General features: G+C 37.7%; 10 protein-coding genes across 10 annotated transcripts; 5 read left to right on the top strand and 5 right to left on the bottom strand.

Moving 5' to 3' along the window:
* Positions 1–110: 110 nt before the first annotated feature.
* On the bottom strand, positions 111–2,858 carry PRCAT00004597001 (U6 snRNP complex subunit; the record flags this gene model as incomplete). Its single annotated transcript, XM_062954603.1, has 1 exon — positions 111–2,858. One exon carries the CDS (start codon positions 2,856–2,858, stop codon positions 111–113), a length of 2,748 nt encoding a protein of 915 aa, XP_062811289.1.
* Positions 2,859–3,030: 172 nt separating this feature from the next.
* PRCAT00004596001 (uncharacterized protein) lies at positions 3,031–3,783 on the top strand (the record flags this gene model as incomplete). The annotated part of the gene is made up of 1 exon (XM_062954602.1): positions 3,031–3,783. The coding sequence occupies one exon, from the start codon at positions 3,031–3,033 to the stop codon at positions 3,781–3,783; it is 753 nt and encodes a 250-aa protein (XP_062811288.1).
* A 134-nt stretch (positions 3,784–3,917) lies between these two features.
* PRCAT00004595001 (uncharacterized protein) lies at positions 3,918–7,361 on the top strand (the record flags this gene model as incomplete). The annotated part of the gene is made up of 1 exon (XM_062954601.1): positions 3,918–7,361. The coding sequence occupies one exon, from the start codon at positions 3,918–3,920 to the stop codon at positions 7,359–7,361; it is 3,444 nt and encodes a 1,147-aa protein (XP_062811287.1).
* A 217-nt stretch (positions 7,362–7,578) lies between these two features.
* Positions 7,579–8,214, top strand: IFU5 (WW domain-containing protein IFU5; the record flags this gene model as incomplete). The annotated part of the gene is made up of 1 exon (XM_062954600.1): positions 7,579–8,214. One exon carries the CDS (start codon positions 7,579–7,581, stop codon positions 8,212–8,214), a length of 636 nt encoding a protein of 211 aa, XP_062811286.1.
* Positions 8,215–8,622: 408 nt separating this feature from the next.
* On the top strand, positions 8,623–9,027 carry MCI4 (Mci4p; the record flags this gene model as incomplete). Its single annotated transcript, XM_062954598.1, has 1 exon — positions 8,623–9,027. One exon carries the CDS (start codon positions 8,623–8,625, stop codon positions 9,025–9,027), a length of 405 nt encoding a protein of 134 aa, XP_062811285.1.
* Positions 9,028–9,373: 346 nt separating this feature from the next.
* SEC4 (Rab family GTPase) lies at positions 9,374–10,000 on the bottom strand (the record flags this gene model as incomplete). The annotated part of the gene is made up of 1 exon (XM_062954597.1): positions 9,374–10,000. One exon carries the CDS (start codon positions 9,998–10,000, stop codon positions 9,374–9,376), a length of 627 nt encoding a protein of 208 aa, XP_062811284.1.
* A 332-nt stretch (positions 10,001–10,332) lies between these two features.
* On the bottom strand, positions 10,333–12,108 carry FRS1 (phenylalanine--tRNA ligase subunit beta; the record flags this gene model as incomplete). Its single annotated transcript, XM_062954596.1, has 1 exon — positions 10,333–12,108. One exon carries the CDS (start codon positions 12,106–12,108, stop codon positions 10,333–10,335), a length of 1,776 nt encoding a protein of 591 aa, XP_062811283.1.
* Positions 12,109–12,316: 208 nt separating this feature from the next.
* Positions 12,317–15,157, bottom strand: PRCAT00004590001 (uncharacterized protein; the record flags this gene model as incomplete). Its single annotated transcript, XM_062954595.1, has 1 exon — positions 12,317–15,157. One exon carries the CDS (start codon positions 15,155–15,157, stop codon positions 12,317–12,319), a length of 2,841 nt encoding a protein of 946 aa, XP_062811282.1.
* A 1,077-nt stretch (positions 15,158–16,234) lies between these two features.
* On the top strand, positions 16,235–17,212 carry PRCAT00004589001 (25S rRNA (uracil2843-N3)-methyltransferase; the record flags this gene model as incomplete). Its single annotated transcript, XM_062954594.1, has 1 exon — positions 16,235–17,212. One exon carries the CDS (start codon positions 16,235–16,237, stop codon positions 17,210–17,212), a length of 978 nt encoding a protein of 325 aa, XP_062811281.1.
* Positions 17,213–17,235: 23 nt separating this feature from the next.
* HST2 (histone deacetylase) lies at positions 17,236–18,264 on the bottom strand (the record flags this gene model as incomplete). The annotated part of the gene is made up of 1 exon (XM_062954593.1): positions 17,236–18,264. The coding sequence occupies one exon, from the start codon at positions 18,262–18,264 to the stop codon at positions 17,236–17,238; it is 1,029 nt and encodes a 342-aa protein (XP_062811280.1).
* Between the last annotated feature and the right edge of the window lie 60 nt (positions 18,265–18,324).

Raw genomic sequence — 18,324 nt, 5'->3', positions numbered from 1 at the left:
TCGTTCATTTATGACTAACTTTGTGGAATCGTGTAGTTGCAAAAAGTTTTTCTCTACAGTCTTACAATCGAACTGAGATTTGAAGTCAATTCTATAACCCTTAATATATACTATCTACGCCTTTGAAGCATTGGAGGTATCATTCGCTTGTTCTTTGAAGATGTTTGTTTTTGGTTCGGATTCAACTTTTCTATCAAATCGGCTTTCAGACCTACCTCTAGCATATAGCTATCGAACTTTGCCGACGATAAAAGTAAAGATGCTCGTCCAGAATCGGATACCTTTTGAAACTCTACTAGTGCCAGGGATATTTTGGGATACATTTCAATTCCGCTAACGGGACCAACATTTTTCACTAAATATGACTGTAATTGTTGAGCTGAGGTACTTGACTGTAGATTCAAAAGGCTAATTGATCTATCGTCGCTGAAGTAAGAGGGATCCTTCTGAGAGTTTGAGATCCTCTGTATGTTAATCTGTCTCTTTTCAAGCGTCTTATTATTTAATTCAAGAGCTTTTTCCACATCACTTTCATCAGCAAATCGAATAAACCCAAATCCTCCATTTTTCATTCCTGATGAATGCTTCTTGGTAGAGACTGGTAGCGTAATCTTCACAATCTCTCCGCAGCTTTGAAAAAAATTTTGGAGAGTGTTTTCATCAACTGTTTTGAAATCAAGATTAGAGACATATATTTCCTTGTTACTTATATTCTGCGATTTTTTTGCAGTTGGTGGGGAAGAAATTTCAGCAGTAAGATTGTACAGACGTTTTGATACGTCATCATGCAATTCTTTGTTTTTGAAGAGGTCTCGTGCCTTTAAGGCATCTTCATGTTTAGTAAACTCAACGTAGCAAAACCTTCGTGCTTTTTTACCGACCTGTGACGGGAATCGTACATCAAATGGAACTTTCATTATGTCAATAAGGTCTCGAATTTGCAGCTTAGTCCATGAAGGTGGAAAGTTATTGATCCATAACGTGCACCCTAATAATCTTTTAACCGCTATTTCATTTCCTTCGATGCGTTTTTTATCTTTTGTCAAGGCAGCAAATACTTCTGGTTCGCTGGAAAACTCAAGTAGAGCATTCGAGCTTCCATCTTTCTCTTCAAATTTTTCAATGCTTCTGATTGTTCCACAATCCTCAAAAAATTTTGCAACACTTTCCAGATTATAGTCGCTAGGCAAGCCTGATACTTTAATTGAAAATGATTCCCTTGACCTTTTTGGCTCTTCCTCTGAATTTGTTCTCTTGCGAGATTTAGCGTTCCTAAGTTCTTCTTTGTCAACAGCTTCATCTTCCAATTTTCTTTTTATTCGTTGGTTCTTTCTATCTTCACTACGAAGTTCTTTCAAAATTTTATTCGCTCTGGTAAGTGATTCTCTGTAGACAAAAAAGTCTCCATAAACCTGTTCGTATAAAAGCCACTCTTGAATAATCCTCTCGGGCCAATCCAAAGATGCTGCGAAACTAGCTGCTTCATTTAGTAATGCTGAAATGTCCTGATATGAAAATCCATGCCTTTTTTCAAATTCATATGCATACAACCAAACCTCACATTGGTCTTTGAAGTTCTTTAAGAGGGTTTGAACTACCAGTTGAGCTTGGTCTATGTCATCCAATTCTTCAAATATCGAAACAGCTAATTTTTCTACTGAATGAAAAATGTCATTATTATCTTTGACTGCAAAATCAACATAAGCTATGGCGTCTTCATAGATATATTGTACAAAGTCCAAATTCTTTTGGCGCAGCACTTGGTGGAATTCAAAAGATAGAATTGCTAAGGCTATGACCTCCCATTCACTATAGCTGTTTTTGTGCATCAAGTCAATTTCATTGACCCTAGACTTCATAATTACAAATTTATCCTCACCATTTATAAATGTTTCACAATTTCTGATGTACTCCGCATACCCAATGGCCGAAAATGGATAGCATCTAATAAACTTATTTAACACCTCTTCCAAGTCTTGCCCCTCGACTTCCATCTCATAAAGTTGGTAAATGTACGTGAGCCACACCAGAATCCATTCATTCTTAGTACCTGTAGATGAATTTCCATTCACTAACGAGCGCCAAAAGATTGATGATATTTGACGGCTGTCATCTGAGAATAGAGCAGCATTCTCCAAATATCTTATCCACAAACCCGCATCTTTAGGAGAGTTTGCTAGAGGGATTTCGTAAGCTTCAACATGCTTTTGTCTCTTGGTTGTCTTGGAATATATTTTATTGGCAGCTATCATACATTTGTCGTAGTTTTCATTATCAAACTTTGAAATGAATGCCGAGTATTCTGAGAAGGAGTCATCAAGGCCCTTGTGACAAAAACTCAATCTTTTCAAGTGTAGTTCATTCAATCTTTTCAAGTCGCTCGCTTCCTTTGAAGTTTCATAAGCCGATGTAAAAAACGAAAGAACGAGCGACCAAATCTTGCCATTGTTGAAGTCATATACAACCTCCAGCAAGGCTTGCGTTATTAATTTCCCCAATGATTGCTCGCTTATGAGTTCATTTGATTCCTTAAATAATTCTAGTGCAAAACTGACATATCTTGTCCAATATTCGGCTACAGGATAGTCCAGTATTAATTGTCTGTAAAACGCGATCACACTAGTTGTTCGGTCGACATAGTCTTCAATCGAATTCAAGTCATTTATCCATTCACTTACTTCTTTAGGGGAAGGCATGAAGTATTGAGATTTAGCTCTTTTTACTTCTATACCATCAGAATTATTTCCATTCTGTCGCAAAACTTCTATTAATCTGTCATATTTCGTTGGCTCGAATGGATTCCTATGAATCTCAGCCCTCAAGCCATCTATCTCCTTGCTGTAGTGTTCCTCATCCATGGGATCTTCAAGATAATTGCTGGATATCGATCCTCGTCTCTTGAAGTCTTTGTTGTTTGTCAATCGACGAATATACAGTACTTTGACCTGATGCTCATCTATGATAAAACTCCAAAAAAAAAAAATTCGAATCCTTTCTTAAACTTCAAGCTGAACATCTCAATATAAGGCGATGGATGCTAAGACATATCTTGAATCTTACGGGTGGAAAGAAGGAGAGGCCCTTAAAAAGGGTGGGCTAAGAAGGCCAATCCTTGTCCTGTGTAAGAAAGATACGAAAGGCTTAGGTCACAACAGTAATGATAGCGATGCGTGGTGGGAGAGGCTCTTCGATGGGCAATTGAAGAACCTTAATGTTCAGAGTGGCATATCAGGTGAGGTAAAGTTTGAGACAAACTCTGCTGCAGTATCTAATGACATGAAGGCCTTATCACCGTTATATCGCATGTTCGTGAAAGGTGAAGGATTGGTGGGTACAATTGGAACTGAAGCTAAGAAGACGCCACCTGGTAAGAAAATCGAATCCGATAAAAAAGATCGGGAATGTGGAAGACCTTCCAGGAAGAAAAAGGTCAAGCAGAGTAAACAATCTAGTATAGAAAGACATTCCAGTAATCATAAGCAAAAAAAAGACAGTAAGCATAAAGATATCGCTAATGAAGAAAATGATAAAAAGCATAAGAACAAAAGCAAGCATATAGATACTATTGATTATAAGAACGTTACAAACTCCAAACAAAGAAAGAAACTGAAGAAGGAGAAGCCTAAAATTAGGAAAGAGGATGTAAATGTAAATGATCAAAAATCGAAGATTGAGAAAAAAAGAGCCAAAGAGAAAAAAAGGAATAAAGAGTCCAAGAGATCGAAAAGAAATATAGAAAATGGCGATTCTAAGTCGTCGAAGAAAAGAAAAACCCAGCATTAAAATAGCAGATAAGTGTACCATAGTCATTTCAATTTGAGCTCCAAGCATTTTTGTGTAATATTTATATAGACAAATATTAAAACGGCTGTAAATATATAGATTGAGATTACTTCAGGAAAGGGATTAATAGGGCGATGCCTGATGAGGCACTGAGGTTAGACAATAAATATCGTCATGTTTCTTTTAAAGCTAAATTGACATTCATGAGTCTTATCATACTAATTTTAGTAAAAGTAAGACTTGTAAACAGCATCTTTTTTTTTATGGGAAGCTCTGGTTGTGTGGTATTGGCAGTGTATTGGTGTATATTTGCTATGGTTCCTCGAGAGCCCTACAAGCCAAGGATAAGATCAAATATTGCCCTTAAATTGAGCAGATTAATGGACAAAGAAAGGCGAAACCTTGATATTGAAACCACCAAATTAAATGAGCCTATTTTCGAAGAGTCCTTTATGATATCTGAAACAATTAACGACACAATTGACCTAATTGTTAAAGAATTTATTGAAAGTTGGTATAATCAAATTTCCGGTAGTAGGAAGTTCACTAATTCAATTAAGTTGGAACTAAGGTATATATTTAGAAACTTGGAGCAGAGGTTAAGGACAATTGACTTCGCCAAGTTTTTAGTGTCTCGGGTGCTACCAATGTTGAACGATCACTTTGATGAATTCATCAAAGCTGAGCTGGCTGTGAGATCCAAAGTTCATATAAATAAGGCTAAGCAAGGGCTGAAAGAATTCGATTTCGCAGTCGCTCGTTATTACGATAAAGGTAACCTTCATCCTGGTGTAACGATTTCCATTGATGCTCCGAATGACGTTAATGAAAAGACATATTTGAGAAAGAGCATTAAGAGAATATTACCTTACTTATTGTCTTCGAAAGAAAGCAACTCGGAGATGGCTAATTCTTTAGTAACAGAAATATTGGCGTGCACAATACTATCGAATATCCTTCAAATGCTAAGTGAAGCAGATTTTTATAATATGGCAATAGTAAGGTTAGTTGGTGATAATTTGAAACACCGTGACCAAGTAAAGCGACTTCGAGCAGCATTGGATGAACATACTCGTTCGCTATCAAACAAGATATCGGCAAGACTGCTTCGAGTTCCGAATTACAAGAAATCCTTAGAGCAGTTGGAGAAAGAATTTTTTGACATTAATTTTACTGAAGATGAATTCAATCAACACTTGGACCAAATATCGAAGATGGACTCTATGGAGCAGTTGATGCAACTTCAATCTCAATTACAGATTCTTCGAAAGTCCTCAAAATTTGCTTCAGGCGGTTTTTCAGAACGTCGCGTTATTGCTCTAGAGAATTCCGTAAAGCACAGATTGATGAATGAAGATCTCCTAAAGAAAAGATCCATTAAAAGGATGTCAGGCTCTGATTCTGAATCATTGTCGTTGTCTGAAATACTTTATAGGCCACTGAGTTTTGAAAGTTTTTATAACTTCATGCAAAAAAGAGGTAGGGAATCTATTCTTGGCCTATGGAAAGATATTGAAAACATTAAAGCTCCTCTCGAAGATTCTCTAATTGGTGAAAATGGAGAAATTGAGATTGGATTATCATTAAAGTTTTCGAACCTTGATGACATAAAAAAGATTTATCATACCTATTTCTGTGATCCACATATGCTTATTGAGTCCGATATCGTCGAAACCGTTAAAGATCTAATAAAAAGTGAAGGACCTGAGCAATTGAAACTCTACCAAAAATCCAGAAAATTAATTTTCAAGTTGCAGAATGAGCTTTATGATAGAATGAATGAAGATTTCTCTCTCTTCAAGCAAAGTAATGATTTCCGCACTTTAATAAAATCTAATGCTTTAGACTCGAACAGAGCTAACTCTGATGACTTGAAATCTTTATTTTATGATGTGCCAGTTCTAGAAGATGATGGCGGGAATGAGGAAGAAGTGATTAGCCCCGCGGTAGTAAAAGCTGTTCAGGATGCGTTCACTCAAATAATGACTAATTCTCGTAATGCTGACGACCCCATACCTCTGCTGGAGAAGTCGCTTTCTTCAGCTTCGATACCCAACCAAGCAGAACCCACTTACGATATCCAAAAAAATATTTTTGGCGATGGCTCTAGTCTATTTGGAGATGAACCTAAAACTAATATCATCAAGCAACCTAAGCTTTTTGATGACTACACGGATGAATCAGAAGCTGACAGCGACTCTACAAATTTTGATTCTGACAACCAATTGCAAAGTTCCCTTGAACTAGAAAATGGAAGTGATTCCGGGCTGCAATTATTTTTAGCTGCTCCGGGAAATTTAAGTCTTTCAGAAGAAATTACTAAGCTTGGTGATGATATTGAGCGTTTGTCAGATCAGCAAGCAATATTGGACCCTTTATTGAGAAAAGCTGAATTGACAAATAATATCAGTGAACTCAAAATTCTAAAGAAGTCTAAATTAGGGCTAGAGAGGGAGATAAAGTCTAAAGAGTTACAAAGGCAACAATATATAGTTCAAGAAAACGATAACAGTCTTTACGGACGATCCAGGGTTTGCATTCAATCCTACATTAGCGACAGTGAAAATGGAAAAGAATTTACCTTATATATCATCGAGGTTCAAAAACTATCTCATGAGGACCCAGACGTCATTACCGCGGGATGGATAGTTGCAAGACGGTTTAGTCAATTTTTCAAGTTAAATGAATATTTGAAATCGAAATTCCCTCAAATATCTAACATTAAGTTTCCGAAGAGAAAGGTCCTGGTTCTAAAGTTTCAGCAGCGACAACTTGCAGAGTTAAGGAAATCAGCATTAGAGGAGTACTTAAAAGAGTTGATCAAGATTCCCGAAGTCTGCTACAATAAGGCATTTAGATCGTTTCTTTCGTCGGAGAACTTTAACTTAAGAAAAAACCAGCCCTTTGAAGATGGCTTAAATGTAACCTACAGGAAAACAAAGAATGACATAGAGACAGTCGCCAATAAATTTTACAGTGGTTTATCAAACCGTGTTCTTCCTTCTTTCATGTCCATAGAGCAACCGTCTCGTGAAGATGATACTAAGGTTATAGTTGATATTAAAGGAATGCAAAATGAGTTGAAGCAATATGATGATATTAGTAATAATGAAGCAAGAACCGCATTCGTCAAGCCAATTTGTGACATCCTCATTTCAATATTCAGGTTAAACATGTCTAAGACTTGGCTTAGAGGTCGTGCTCTATTGGTAATTTTACAGCAAATATTTGGAACAACAATAGAAAAGAAGATATACGATCAAGTTGATTTTCTTCTCCAAACCAACGAAAGTCTTTTGGATCTCTGTATATTTGTGAAAGATTTACTATTTCCGAATGGAAAATTCAGGGATCCCCCTGCTATCCGTACCATTTATGATAGAGTCACTACAAAGCATGAAGCAAACGTGCTTTTGTCTATGTTTATGAATGAGACATGCTCCAAGATATTTGGATTATCTAATACTAACTACGCGGTCACAAATATATTCGGTATGGTTCAGAATGAATACTTAAATAAGCATATAGTTCTCGAGATATTTGACGGAATTGTCAGTGAATTGTTTCCGGAGATATAAACATCGATCTGGATTCTTCTAGATAATTCATCTTACTACCTCTGATAAAGTTTGTAAGTCACGCTTCTACACAGCTAAGCTGCGAAAATGAATATGTCGCATTTTAGGTAGTCATCTGATCTCCTTTTTTGTTCACGCTTATCAAAATTTCTTGGATCCATTTCTGTCAGCAATTTTATGTTGCATTTATATTAAAAAGCTTATCATTTGTAAACCAATGGATAACAACAACCCAAGTAATCAGCCCACTGTTCCGGACGGATGGTTGGCAAAATTTGATGGTAATTATAAAACATGGTACTATGTTGATTTGAATTCTAAGAAATCTCAATGGGAGGCACCGCTGGGAACAAAATTCGGCTCTGGTGGAGATGTACCCCCACCACCATACAGTCCATCGAGTCTGGAGCAACAGGGTATGCCAGGTAAAGCAGCTCAGCAAAATGGCTCGAATTCTGATCAGCGAACTGGAGTGCCTCAATATGGTGGTGGCTATGGAGGAGGTCCTCAATATTATGGGGGTGCTCCAGCTCCAGCACAGCCATATGGAGGTTATCCTCAGCAGGGATATCCTCAGGCAGGATACCCAATGGCTCAACCTCAACAAGGATATGGTGGTTATCAAACACAGCAATCTGGAAGAAGATTTGGAGCCGGTGGTATGGCTATGGGTGTCGGAGGTGGTTTGCTTGGTGGTATGCTTCTTGGAGATATGCTTGGACATCTGCAAATGGATGCCTATCAAGATGGTTACCAGGATGGCTACGGTGGAGGTGGCGACTACGGCGGAGGTGGTGACTACGGCGGAGGTGGTGACTTCGGGGGTGGTGATTTTGGAGGTGGTGGCTTTTAGCTCTCTTCAGTATATATCACCCACTGTGCTCTCGAATCACAACAACAAACTATAAATAAGGGAATTGTTCCATTAATAAACCCTCCTCTTTCCATTGCGAATTTATTGCCAATATATTACCGGCGAGCTGGTAAAAGCCATAAGAATTACAACTGTTTTGTATTAGCTGTTCTCTTTTTTTCCGTTTGTATTTATCTCATTAAGATCTTAGACCAGATCGATTTAGTTATCTATATCTATATTACTTGACATCATTCACGGTTAGATCTTCTATGTATTCACGTGATTTTATGTTCTTGCATATAAAAGTCTAATTCGACCAGTAATGTGAAAGTATATTCCAGTTGGTAACAATCATTTAGGATAGAACCTTCTTTCAATCAAAAGTCACTTAATATAATACGGCAAATGAGGTATACCAGTGCTTTAAGGAAGGCGCAAGAAGTATTGGTGAAGTCCGCTTCTGGATATCCTACAGGATTAACTGGCTTATATCAACACCCAAACCCAAGGCCAGCGTTAATAGCTTTATACAATCATACCTTGGAAGTGTTGGACAAAAAGTTTCCAAAGCAGTCTATCTACAAGCAATCCGTTGAAGCATTAACGAAAAACAGATTAAATATCGTAGAGGAAGAAGAGATTACTGAAAATATTGAAAGTAGAATAGGTAGCGGATTAATTGAAGAAATACTTGTACAAGCTAACGATGAGCTAGAATTGGCCCATGAACTCGCCGGAATGAAATGTTGGGAAGAGTTGGAAGAAAAGCCTTTGGAGGACCAATGGGTTTATTTTGGAAAAAAGATTTAAAGACGTTTTTTTTTAGCATACGCCCTTTGAGAAATTTGTTTTTACTACAAAATAACCTTCATGAGGACCTTCAAATACATCTGATGTATATCATATAGCTTATAAGTCACATCTTCCATCGTCTTTTTGAAAGACTATTTACTTGAAATTATGTAGTTTCAATGAAACCAAAATTAGGTCTTTTGACAAATTTCTCAATCGATTAAGAGGCACATGTTTCGTCATATTGAGTCGACACTATACTCCATAATCGACATTACTAAGTAGAAATTTGAAAGATAATAATCAACACACAATAAAGAAAAAAAAAGAACAAATTAGTAGGCTTTCTTTTAACTCTTTTGATTTAGCAGCAGTTGTTTTTAAAGTTTGTAGCACTCTGAGAGACATCGATTCCACCCGATGATGCAGAAGAAGCTTGAGGAACTTCAGAATCGACGTGTTTTTCTTGGATAATACCTGCTAGTTCATAAAAGATTGAATCAACATTTTCATTACTTTTTGCACTAGCCTCTAAGAAGGGAATATTGAGTTTAGCCGCTAAAGCCTGTCCCTGTTCTTTGGAGACCTGCCTGCTCTCTTCATCATCACATTTATTACCCACCAAAAATATTTGTGCGTCTTCATTGGCATGTTGAGTGACGGTCTCAAACCAATTTTCAACATTTTCGAAAGACCGGGAATCAGTCACATCATAGATCAAAACAATACCCATTGCACCTCTATAATAAGCGGTTGTGATGGTCCTAAATCTCTCCTGGCCGGCTGTATCCCATACCTGTAACTTGATTCTTTTACCTTTGCTTTCAATCGTTCTAATCTTAAAATCAATACCGATGGTTGTAATGAAGGACGGGTTAAACTTGTCTTCCACAAATCTTAACAAGAGACATGACTTGCCAACTCCCGAGTCTCCCACCAATAATAATTTCATAATCATGTCGTACGATCTAGAAGGGGTTCTGCCACTCATTGTGTTATTCCGTTAATTTCAAATTACTTCAATCTGGATTTATCGGAAAATCAATTCAAGTAATAGAGATGCTTAAGGTATATCTCTTTAACTCGCAATATCTGATGTATGATAATTTCTTGCTGAAAACTCCAGCTAATGGCAAGGCAAAGCTCAGTCGTTTAGAATATCAATATTTCGAGTAGTGTACGTTATCAAATACCGCACTAGATTAAGTAGAATGTGCAAATAATCGTTTACACGAGACAATGCACTAATCATCTATAGAAGCTATGATTCATCAAATCTATTAAGAGATCACTAAATAAAGGCGATCCACTGCCTTTCTATATTCACAAAAATACCTCGGCATTGATTTCTACAGAGGAGGCCGCATAAGGTATCTCAAAGAAGTTCAAAACCTCTGGATGTATAACACCAAGGCAGCCAATATTTTGTGCCTCTTTGCCTTCTTTCTCTCTAAAAAATACTTTTGCACCTCTTCCTGGGAAAAATGTAGGGTTTTCTTTGTCTTCTTCAATCCAATACCCCCTTCCAGTTTCTTCTTGAGGATTCTCAAGCCATTTTGTTCTCATTGTCTGCATTATTTTTCCAAGCAAACCTTGGACCAATTCAAAACCAGCAGTCTTACCAGCATAGACAGCAGTCCAGTTTCTTTGATTAAATGCTCCACGCTCTAGCTTGGAGTTCTTCAATACGATGTCCCCACATTCAAAGACCTTGATTGGCAAAGAGTGCTTTCTATTTTCTCTGATAGTTTTCAAAATACCCGGTAACAAAGAGGTTCTCACAACTTGATATTCTGCTGTCTTTGGATTCTCTAACTTAACTGCTGTTGTTCCGTCATCACTCTTTCTCAAAAACTTGAAATTCTCATCGTGAGAACACAATGTTAATGGTAGAACTTCCAAATACCCTGACTGTGAAGTAGCGAGTCTTATTATATCCCCAATTTTATTAACAGGTAATGGAGCTGCGATGAGTGATTCGGACTTCGGCTTTGTCTTCGTTAAGTTGTCATAACCATACCCAATTGCTGCATCCTCCATAATATCACATTGATGTAATATGTCAGGTCTTGTGATTGGAATTTCGACATCTAATAGCTTATTGTCTGAGGATGACAATTTTGCAGTTAGTGACATTTTCCTCAACAAATTGCTTATCTCATGGGGACTCAACTTCAAACCAAGGCATGAGTTTATGTAAGAGATTTCAGCTTGCATGATCCTTGGTTCCACATTTGGTGTGACTCTTGATTCTCCATTGTGTTCAGAAATTATCTTGACTGGTTCAATTTCGAATGCTTTCTTACAATAGACAGAAAACATTGCAACCATCTGGTTGATTACAATTTCCGTCTTAGTTCTATCAGTACCGGTAACCTCAATGAATACATTCTTTGTGTTTAAAGAAATCTTTGAATGGTTTGAATTGATTATCGGTGGCAACGAAGCGACAACTCTCGATGAATCAAAAATAACTGGATAGACGGGTGAATCTCTAATAATATGTAAAAATTTACCTATATTTTTATCGCCATCATAAAAGTCCATTAATTGATTTCCATCCATCAGCTTTTCTTGATTTAAAGGAGCGAACTTAATATCAGATGGTGCCAATGCTTCGTAAGTGAAAGGTGGCTTCAACAAATCGAAATCATGAGTACCAATAGCAACTAAAGTTCTGTTACGGCATAAATTAGAGTGTAACTTATCCTGCAAAGAGATAAACGATTCATAATTTTTCTCATCGAATTCTACATTTCTTAAAATTGCTGCAGCTGCGTAAGGACGAATAGACTCAGTCGATTTTTGAATGGTCATTGTTACCTCTGGAAATTTGGGATTCAATGTATACTTTGGGGTCTGTCTGATATTCAAGAATTCACAAAGCGCCTGGGCGATTCCTTCAATGCAAAGCATATCATACCTATTTGCAGGAATCTCAATCTTCAACTGTGGTCTTTCGTCGTCTTTACATTCTTCAGTAGTATCTTCATCTAATTCAAGACCGAACTGAAAACATAATTCATCAAATTCCTCAGTGGTGTATTCTTTACCTAAAATTTTATAAAGATCCTCCTTGTCAACTGGAATGGTTGGCATATTGTAACTTCTCGATTCTAGATATATATGCTGTGTAACCTAATGCAAAGATCTATGCAAATTGTTCATACTTGATATCAGAATGAGTCAAAATTTTATGAGCGGAAAACTGTCGGTATCTGATTTACACAGTTACAAAATAGTACGTAAATTTGAGATTTAAATGCAATACTGTATATGATGTATAGATAGTAAAATAGTAAGCTATCTATGCCTTCGGTTTACTGAAGATCTTTTTCCCGAAGTTGCCAACAAAAGTTTCATCACCTTCTGTATCTTCCATATCTTCATTGAGTTTAATGCCACCCTTATCTTCTGAGTCAACATTATTCTTGATTTTGTTCAAAGTTTCTTTGTCTTCAGTTGCCAAAGTTTCTATCTGATTTACTTCTTCAGCCAAAGCTTGCAAGTCAAAAATAGGCTGGGTATGATTATCTGATGTTTCCAAGTCTTCGGATCTTCTGTCATATCTTTCTTCAACTTCATATTCCTCTGTGTTCTTTCTGTTTTGACCCTCTTTCTGACTCAATTCTCCTTCCCCAACTGTATCCCACCATTCTCTTGGCTTCGGTCTGAACCAATCCTTCCATGTCTTTTTTTCTTCGGATTTGTTTTCCATTTCCTTCATCATTTTAAGCCTGGCTTCATCAAATTCGCTGACCAATTTTCTGGTTTTTTCGTTTTCCTCTGGATCAGGCTCCTCGATTTCAGCGAATTCGTCACTTAGAACCTCCCAATTAATTGCCTTCAAAATTTTTGGGATAGCCTTTCTATATGACATGTGACCTTCAACCCACTCGGTGCAATCTATATTATCAATATTGCAGCTTTCTATTGGAGAGAGTCCGGCAACAGTCAGTAAACCTCCTCCAGTAGCCCTAAAAAGATATCCTAACACCCAATCTTTTTTTGAGTAGCCATTTGTAAACTTACCACTTACGACGGATCTTGCCAATGCCAATTGATCCTTCTTAACCGTAATAGGTGTACCTAGAATAACCACATTTTCTATCAAGCCATAACCACCGCGTCTGGCTAATTCGATTAAACATGAATAAATCACTCTAGCTCCCAATGAAAAGCCAACTAAGGTTATTGGTCTCACTCCCATATTTCCGGAAATTAAGACGTCAGCCATGATTTTTCCAGCTTTCCAAGCTCTATCGAGAGATACATTCCACGGATTGTCAAGGAGATACGACAACTTGGATAGTGCGACAGGAAGTTGAATAGCAGACATTAAAGTGCTTAGAAATGTTGCACCTAATATCTGCTGGATCGAACTTGTCAAAGCCTCACTTGCTAAGATCCCAATTGTCTGGCCCATCGATCTCAACATCTCAGGCTCCCAAAGTAAAGAGAACATATCACCCATAACAGGATCAACCGTCGAAAACGGCAATCTTATATCATCCGCCTGACCGATCATCCAACCACTGACAGTCAATATCAAGTTTGCGCGTCTATTATTGTATAATGGCTTAAACTCAAACGTATGAACATCCCCCAATCTGCGGGCACCTGCCTTGCTACCTACCTTAGCACCAACCGCAACACCACCAGTCGTAATAATTGCACTTCCACCTATCCCGGCTAAAAAGCCACTAGTACCTCCTATCCCAACGGTAGTTAATCCGGCAGCAACACCAGCACCAATAACTGGGGCTAGCAAGCCTGCCGAGAGACCTATCGCAAGACCACCACCTAAAGTAGCTAGCCCAACATAGGCCAATCTTTTTTTCCTATTTCGCTTTATGCGCTTATCAATAAACAGTCTATCGTTAAATTTGTCATCCTTATTGTCTATCGATTTCTGGTTTGTTTCAAGTTCTAAGCTTTCTAGAAGTCTTCGTTCAAATTGATATATCTCTAAATTGGAAACTCCAATGTATCCAGAGAATTGCATAAGTAAAGAACGCGATCTACTGTCATAGTAACCATCGCTCAAGAGTAATAAAAACATATCACAAATAATTACCCAGCGTAGATCAAAATTGGGTAAATCAGAATATTCTTCGATCATCGGTAAACTTGCTTTTTCAAGCAAGCTGTCCACCAAGTCCGATACTTCTAATCCATGACGACTAAGATTTTCAATCATTATTTGCTCTTCGTTTGACAAATCCAAATGATCATAAATCTTAGTCAGTATATACATTGTCCAATTAGCAAAATTCTTCTGGCTCAAGCTTAAGCGTTTTGCAACCTTATTCGAACTATATTGTCTCATATTTGCTAGCTCAGTTGCCATTTCAACCATTATTAATTTAGCAATTCCTACGTATGCGAACTTTTGAGAGTCAGAAAGCATGCTCTTAGTTGTTTGCATAGCTTCCTTTGAGTCAAGGTTTTCATCATCTTCATACTCTGAATCTAAGTCATCTGTCAACGTTTCATACGTCTTTTCATGTGATTTTGATGATTTTCTAGCCTGAAATAAGAAATCGGTTTTCTTATCCAATTCCGCATATTTTGCGACTTGTTCTTCGGAATCAATCTTGGTGTATCCACGAGAACCAGTCGGATTTTCCATCGAATCAAATCTCTTGTCAGGTTCAAACTCAAGATTTCCCTTCTCATCGTAATAATCAACGTCAGTTATCGTTTTCATTGATTTCCAATTGGAAGTTTTCATATTGAAGAAGTCGTCTTCATTTTCAGGATTTGGGCTCCCAGCAACATCTTCTAGCAGTCTCCTATTGTCTTCTCGTTCAATGATTTCGCTACTTACTTCATCGGCTTTTCCTCCTATAACCTTTTCTGTGATTTTATAGTTGTCTTCAACTTCATTGTTGTTCTTGGAACTTAAATCAAATTCCACATAGGTATCTCTCGAACCTGGATTTGATGGAACTTCGCTAGGGTATATATGGCTGGAATCAGAAGCTTCCTGAGATACTCTATTAGGTAAACTAGGTAAATGTGAAACACTTGTCTTAGAACCGTATTCTGGTCTGGGACGTGACCGAACTGAAGCTTTTCCTCCGCTTTGTAAGGAATCTGATGATAGATTTGAATCTGATGTTGATGTTCTATTAAAGTCCATCATCTACCTCAATGTGATGGTGTCAAAGATCACAAAAGGTTAAATCATTAATATCAAAGAGATGAGGGATAAAAGGAGTCTCAGAAGAATACGATAGCATATCTATATAGCCTCAGTTTATCATATTATTCCGATGTGTTCACGTGAGCAAATCTACTTTGGAAGACTATGAAGAGTTTTCTATACTGGAAAGGCATAAGAAAGGCTGGCCACTTGAGCAAGAAACGACTAGCCAGATTGCGTCTCAGTTAATCTACATTGGATTCCTGAGACTGTAGAGCATTAATTAAAGATCTATAACTTTGACATTCGACGAGAAAATCTACATTGATTTCGATCAAATTCATTAGAGATCTCCCACCTTCTTCTTTCTGATACTTCAGCAATAAAGATACGAACGAGGTGCATCTAAGCAGCAGTTAAATGTTGGGAAATGTATGCAACATGGTTTTACTTAAATCGTAACCAGCCCATAGGGCTTACGCAAAGTCCAGGAATATGTTGCCACAAGCCATATTGACCGAGCTAACAACCAATCAACAATAAAGCCGAAACTTTATAGTTAATTGGCGGCTCAAGGTCGACCTGCTTAATATACAATCTGTCGATGGAGTTACTCTGCTAAACAGTTTTCAAAAAACTTCATCAGATCTTCGCTCATTGTCCAAATTTGGGAGCACCTTGCATCGAGTTCTGCCGCTCAGACCCGCTGACGCGAGGACCAGCAGTACTTTCAGCTTTAAAACGGTACTTTCAAATGCCAATTGCTTGGCTCAATGGTGTAACGAACTTACGATCAGAATCTTAGCTTACTTCTCGAGCACCGAACTGCTACAGGTCGCTCATCAGCAAACAGTCATAAACAACCGAAGTTGCTTTAATGAAAATTTAGCCGAGAGTTCACTGTAACACAGATAGATTAATAGAAAGAAGAAAACTTCTTTTGTAAAGAGAGAGAAAAATTTAGCCCTATTATAGTCGCACTGAAAAATTATCAAGATGAGCCTTACCCGCAGGTATCAACATCTATCAAATTTTGTGAGTCCTGCTAGGTGTCCTAAAAAGAGGTGAGAGAGTTCAATGAGTAGAAACTCAAGAAGAAGAAAGGATCCTGTTGCGACCTTTACTAATGCTGATGAGGTACAAGGAGATGAAGGCTGCAATAAAAGCTTAATACCTTTCTCATCTCCATATTGTATGGAGCCACATCGGATCATCGAACTAATGGAAATAATATTTGAAGATACTTTGGAGTCTCCGAACTTACAGGAGCATATCCAGATGGTTAAAGGTAAATTATATGAAAGAGAATATATATCTGCTTTTGACGGCGAGGAGAAGAGGCTTGCATATGCATCAAGATGGACCCCTGCGAGAGCTCTTTCGTACTCTTCTCTATTTGCAACGTTAGCCCCAATTCGAGAACTTTTAAAAGAACTGGAAAATAAAAAGAAGGTGCTTTGCGTCGGTGGTGGAGCGGGCTCTGAGTTGGTGGGTCTTTCTTCTGTGTTCTGTCGATTAAAAGAATACAATCCTAATTCCAATTCATCTTTAGAGATTGTCATCGCTGATATAGCTGACTGGAGCTCCGTAGTTACAGATATGACTGAGTTCTTGAAACAAAATTGGTTATACAATCCAGCCAAGCTAAATACTACTTTCATGAATAATGATGTCTTGGACGAATCTTCGATTTTGGCTCTTCCTGATTTTGACCTACTCACAATTTTGTTCACGACTAACGAACTCTTCAGCGAAAAAAAAAGTGAAACTATTAAATTTTTGCATAGACTAAATTCGCAGTGCAAAAGTGGTTGCTACTTGTTGATAGCCGAAAGCGCTGGCTCGTATTCGCATATTACTGTTGGCACGAAGACTTTTCCCGTTCAATTCTTAATCGATACTATCCTACTTGGCAGGCCCGGTCAAAAAAATGGCTCATGGAGACTTATAGAACAATCAGACAGTTGTTGGTACCGAATAGATACCAAGGAAATCAACTATACAATGAAACTTGAGAATATGAGGTTCTTCTACAGGTTATATCAGAAGAATTAGACATGCATTATTTAAACTTTAAATTAAATTTTCAATTTAGATATTTCATCTTCGAGTTTCTTCTCTTCATTAATCTCATTAGATTTACTAGCATCGTTAAAATGGCCCTCTGAGTTCTGTCCCGGTTTTTCATGATTTATTTCAACCTCTTTGATCTCTTCTGCAAGCTCTGCCGCCACATCGGAGGCGATCTTGTTCTCTTTGTCTATTACTATTTGTCGTCCTTCTTCTATCAATTTATCTAATTCTTCCTCCCATTCTAGCTGCTTTGCCAATTCTCTCGCCACTTTGTCACAATCTTCAAGAATCACGATATCCTTCTTCCTTTTGCCACGCTTAAAGTCACCAACCATCTCATTATTGACTAAAACTCTTAGCAGATTGCTGCCTATCTCTGACGGCAAAGAGGCAAAGGGATAAACTGTCAAAGACGTTCCAACTATCACTGCAATCTCAACTTTGTCTGAATCTTCCTCCCATTGTTCAAAAAACCTTGAAGGCAATCCCTCTCCAAAAAATACAATATCGGGTTTTACATATCCTTTGCATTTCGGACATAAAGGTATCCCTTCATTATGCTCTTTGTTATCCATATGCTTTTTGAGCTCCTCTGTAGACATCTCAGCTGAACAATCTATGCAATGGTTATTTGCAAACGATCCATGAGCTTCGACAATGTATTCTCCATCAATACCAGCGACTCTTTCCAACGTATCGATATTTTGTGTGTAGATCCTATTAAGCAAGTTCTTATCCTGGAGTAGCCTCGTAAGGTAATGAAACTCTGTGGGAACGAACTTTCCAGGATATAGCTCTTCAGCCAAAGTATAAAATGCCTTTGGATCATCTCTAAAAAAATCAATATCAAACACTGCTTCAGGATATGGAAGATTAAGTTTAGCTAGGTTCGAATATAGGCCAGTCTTAGGGCTTCTAAAATCGGGTATTCCTGCTGATGTGGAAACCCCTGCTCCCTGAAAAAACGTTACTTTTTTATCCCCTTTTTGAATTGCCTCAACTAAAGGCTTCAATAGTTGCTTAATGTCAGCCATGATAAATTTGTCGTTTTTTTAGTGTTCTTGGAAAAGTATATTTATCTCAATTCTAACCTC

Source organism: Priceomyces carsonii, assembly GCF_900007245.1.
Source record: "Priceomyces carsonii strain CBS4050 genome assembly, scaffold: Debaryomyces_carsonii_scaffold_5, whole genome shotgun sequence".
NCBI lineage: Eukaryota > Fungi > Ascomycota > Pichiomycetes > Serinales > Debaryomycetaceae > Priceomyces > Priceomyces carsonii.
This window is presented reverse-complemented; position numbering and strand designations above follow the sequence as displayed.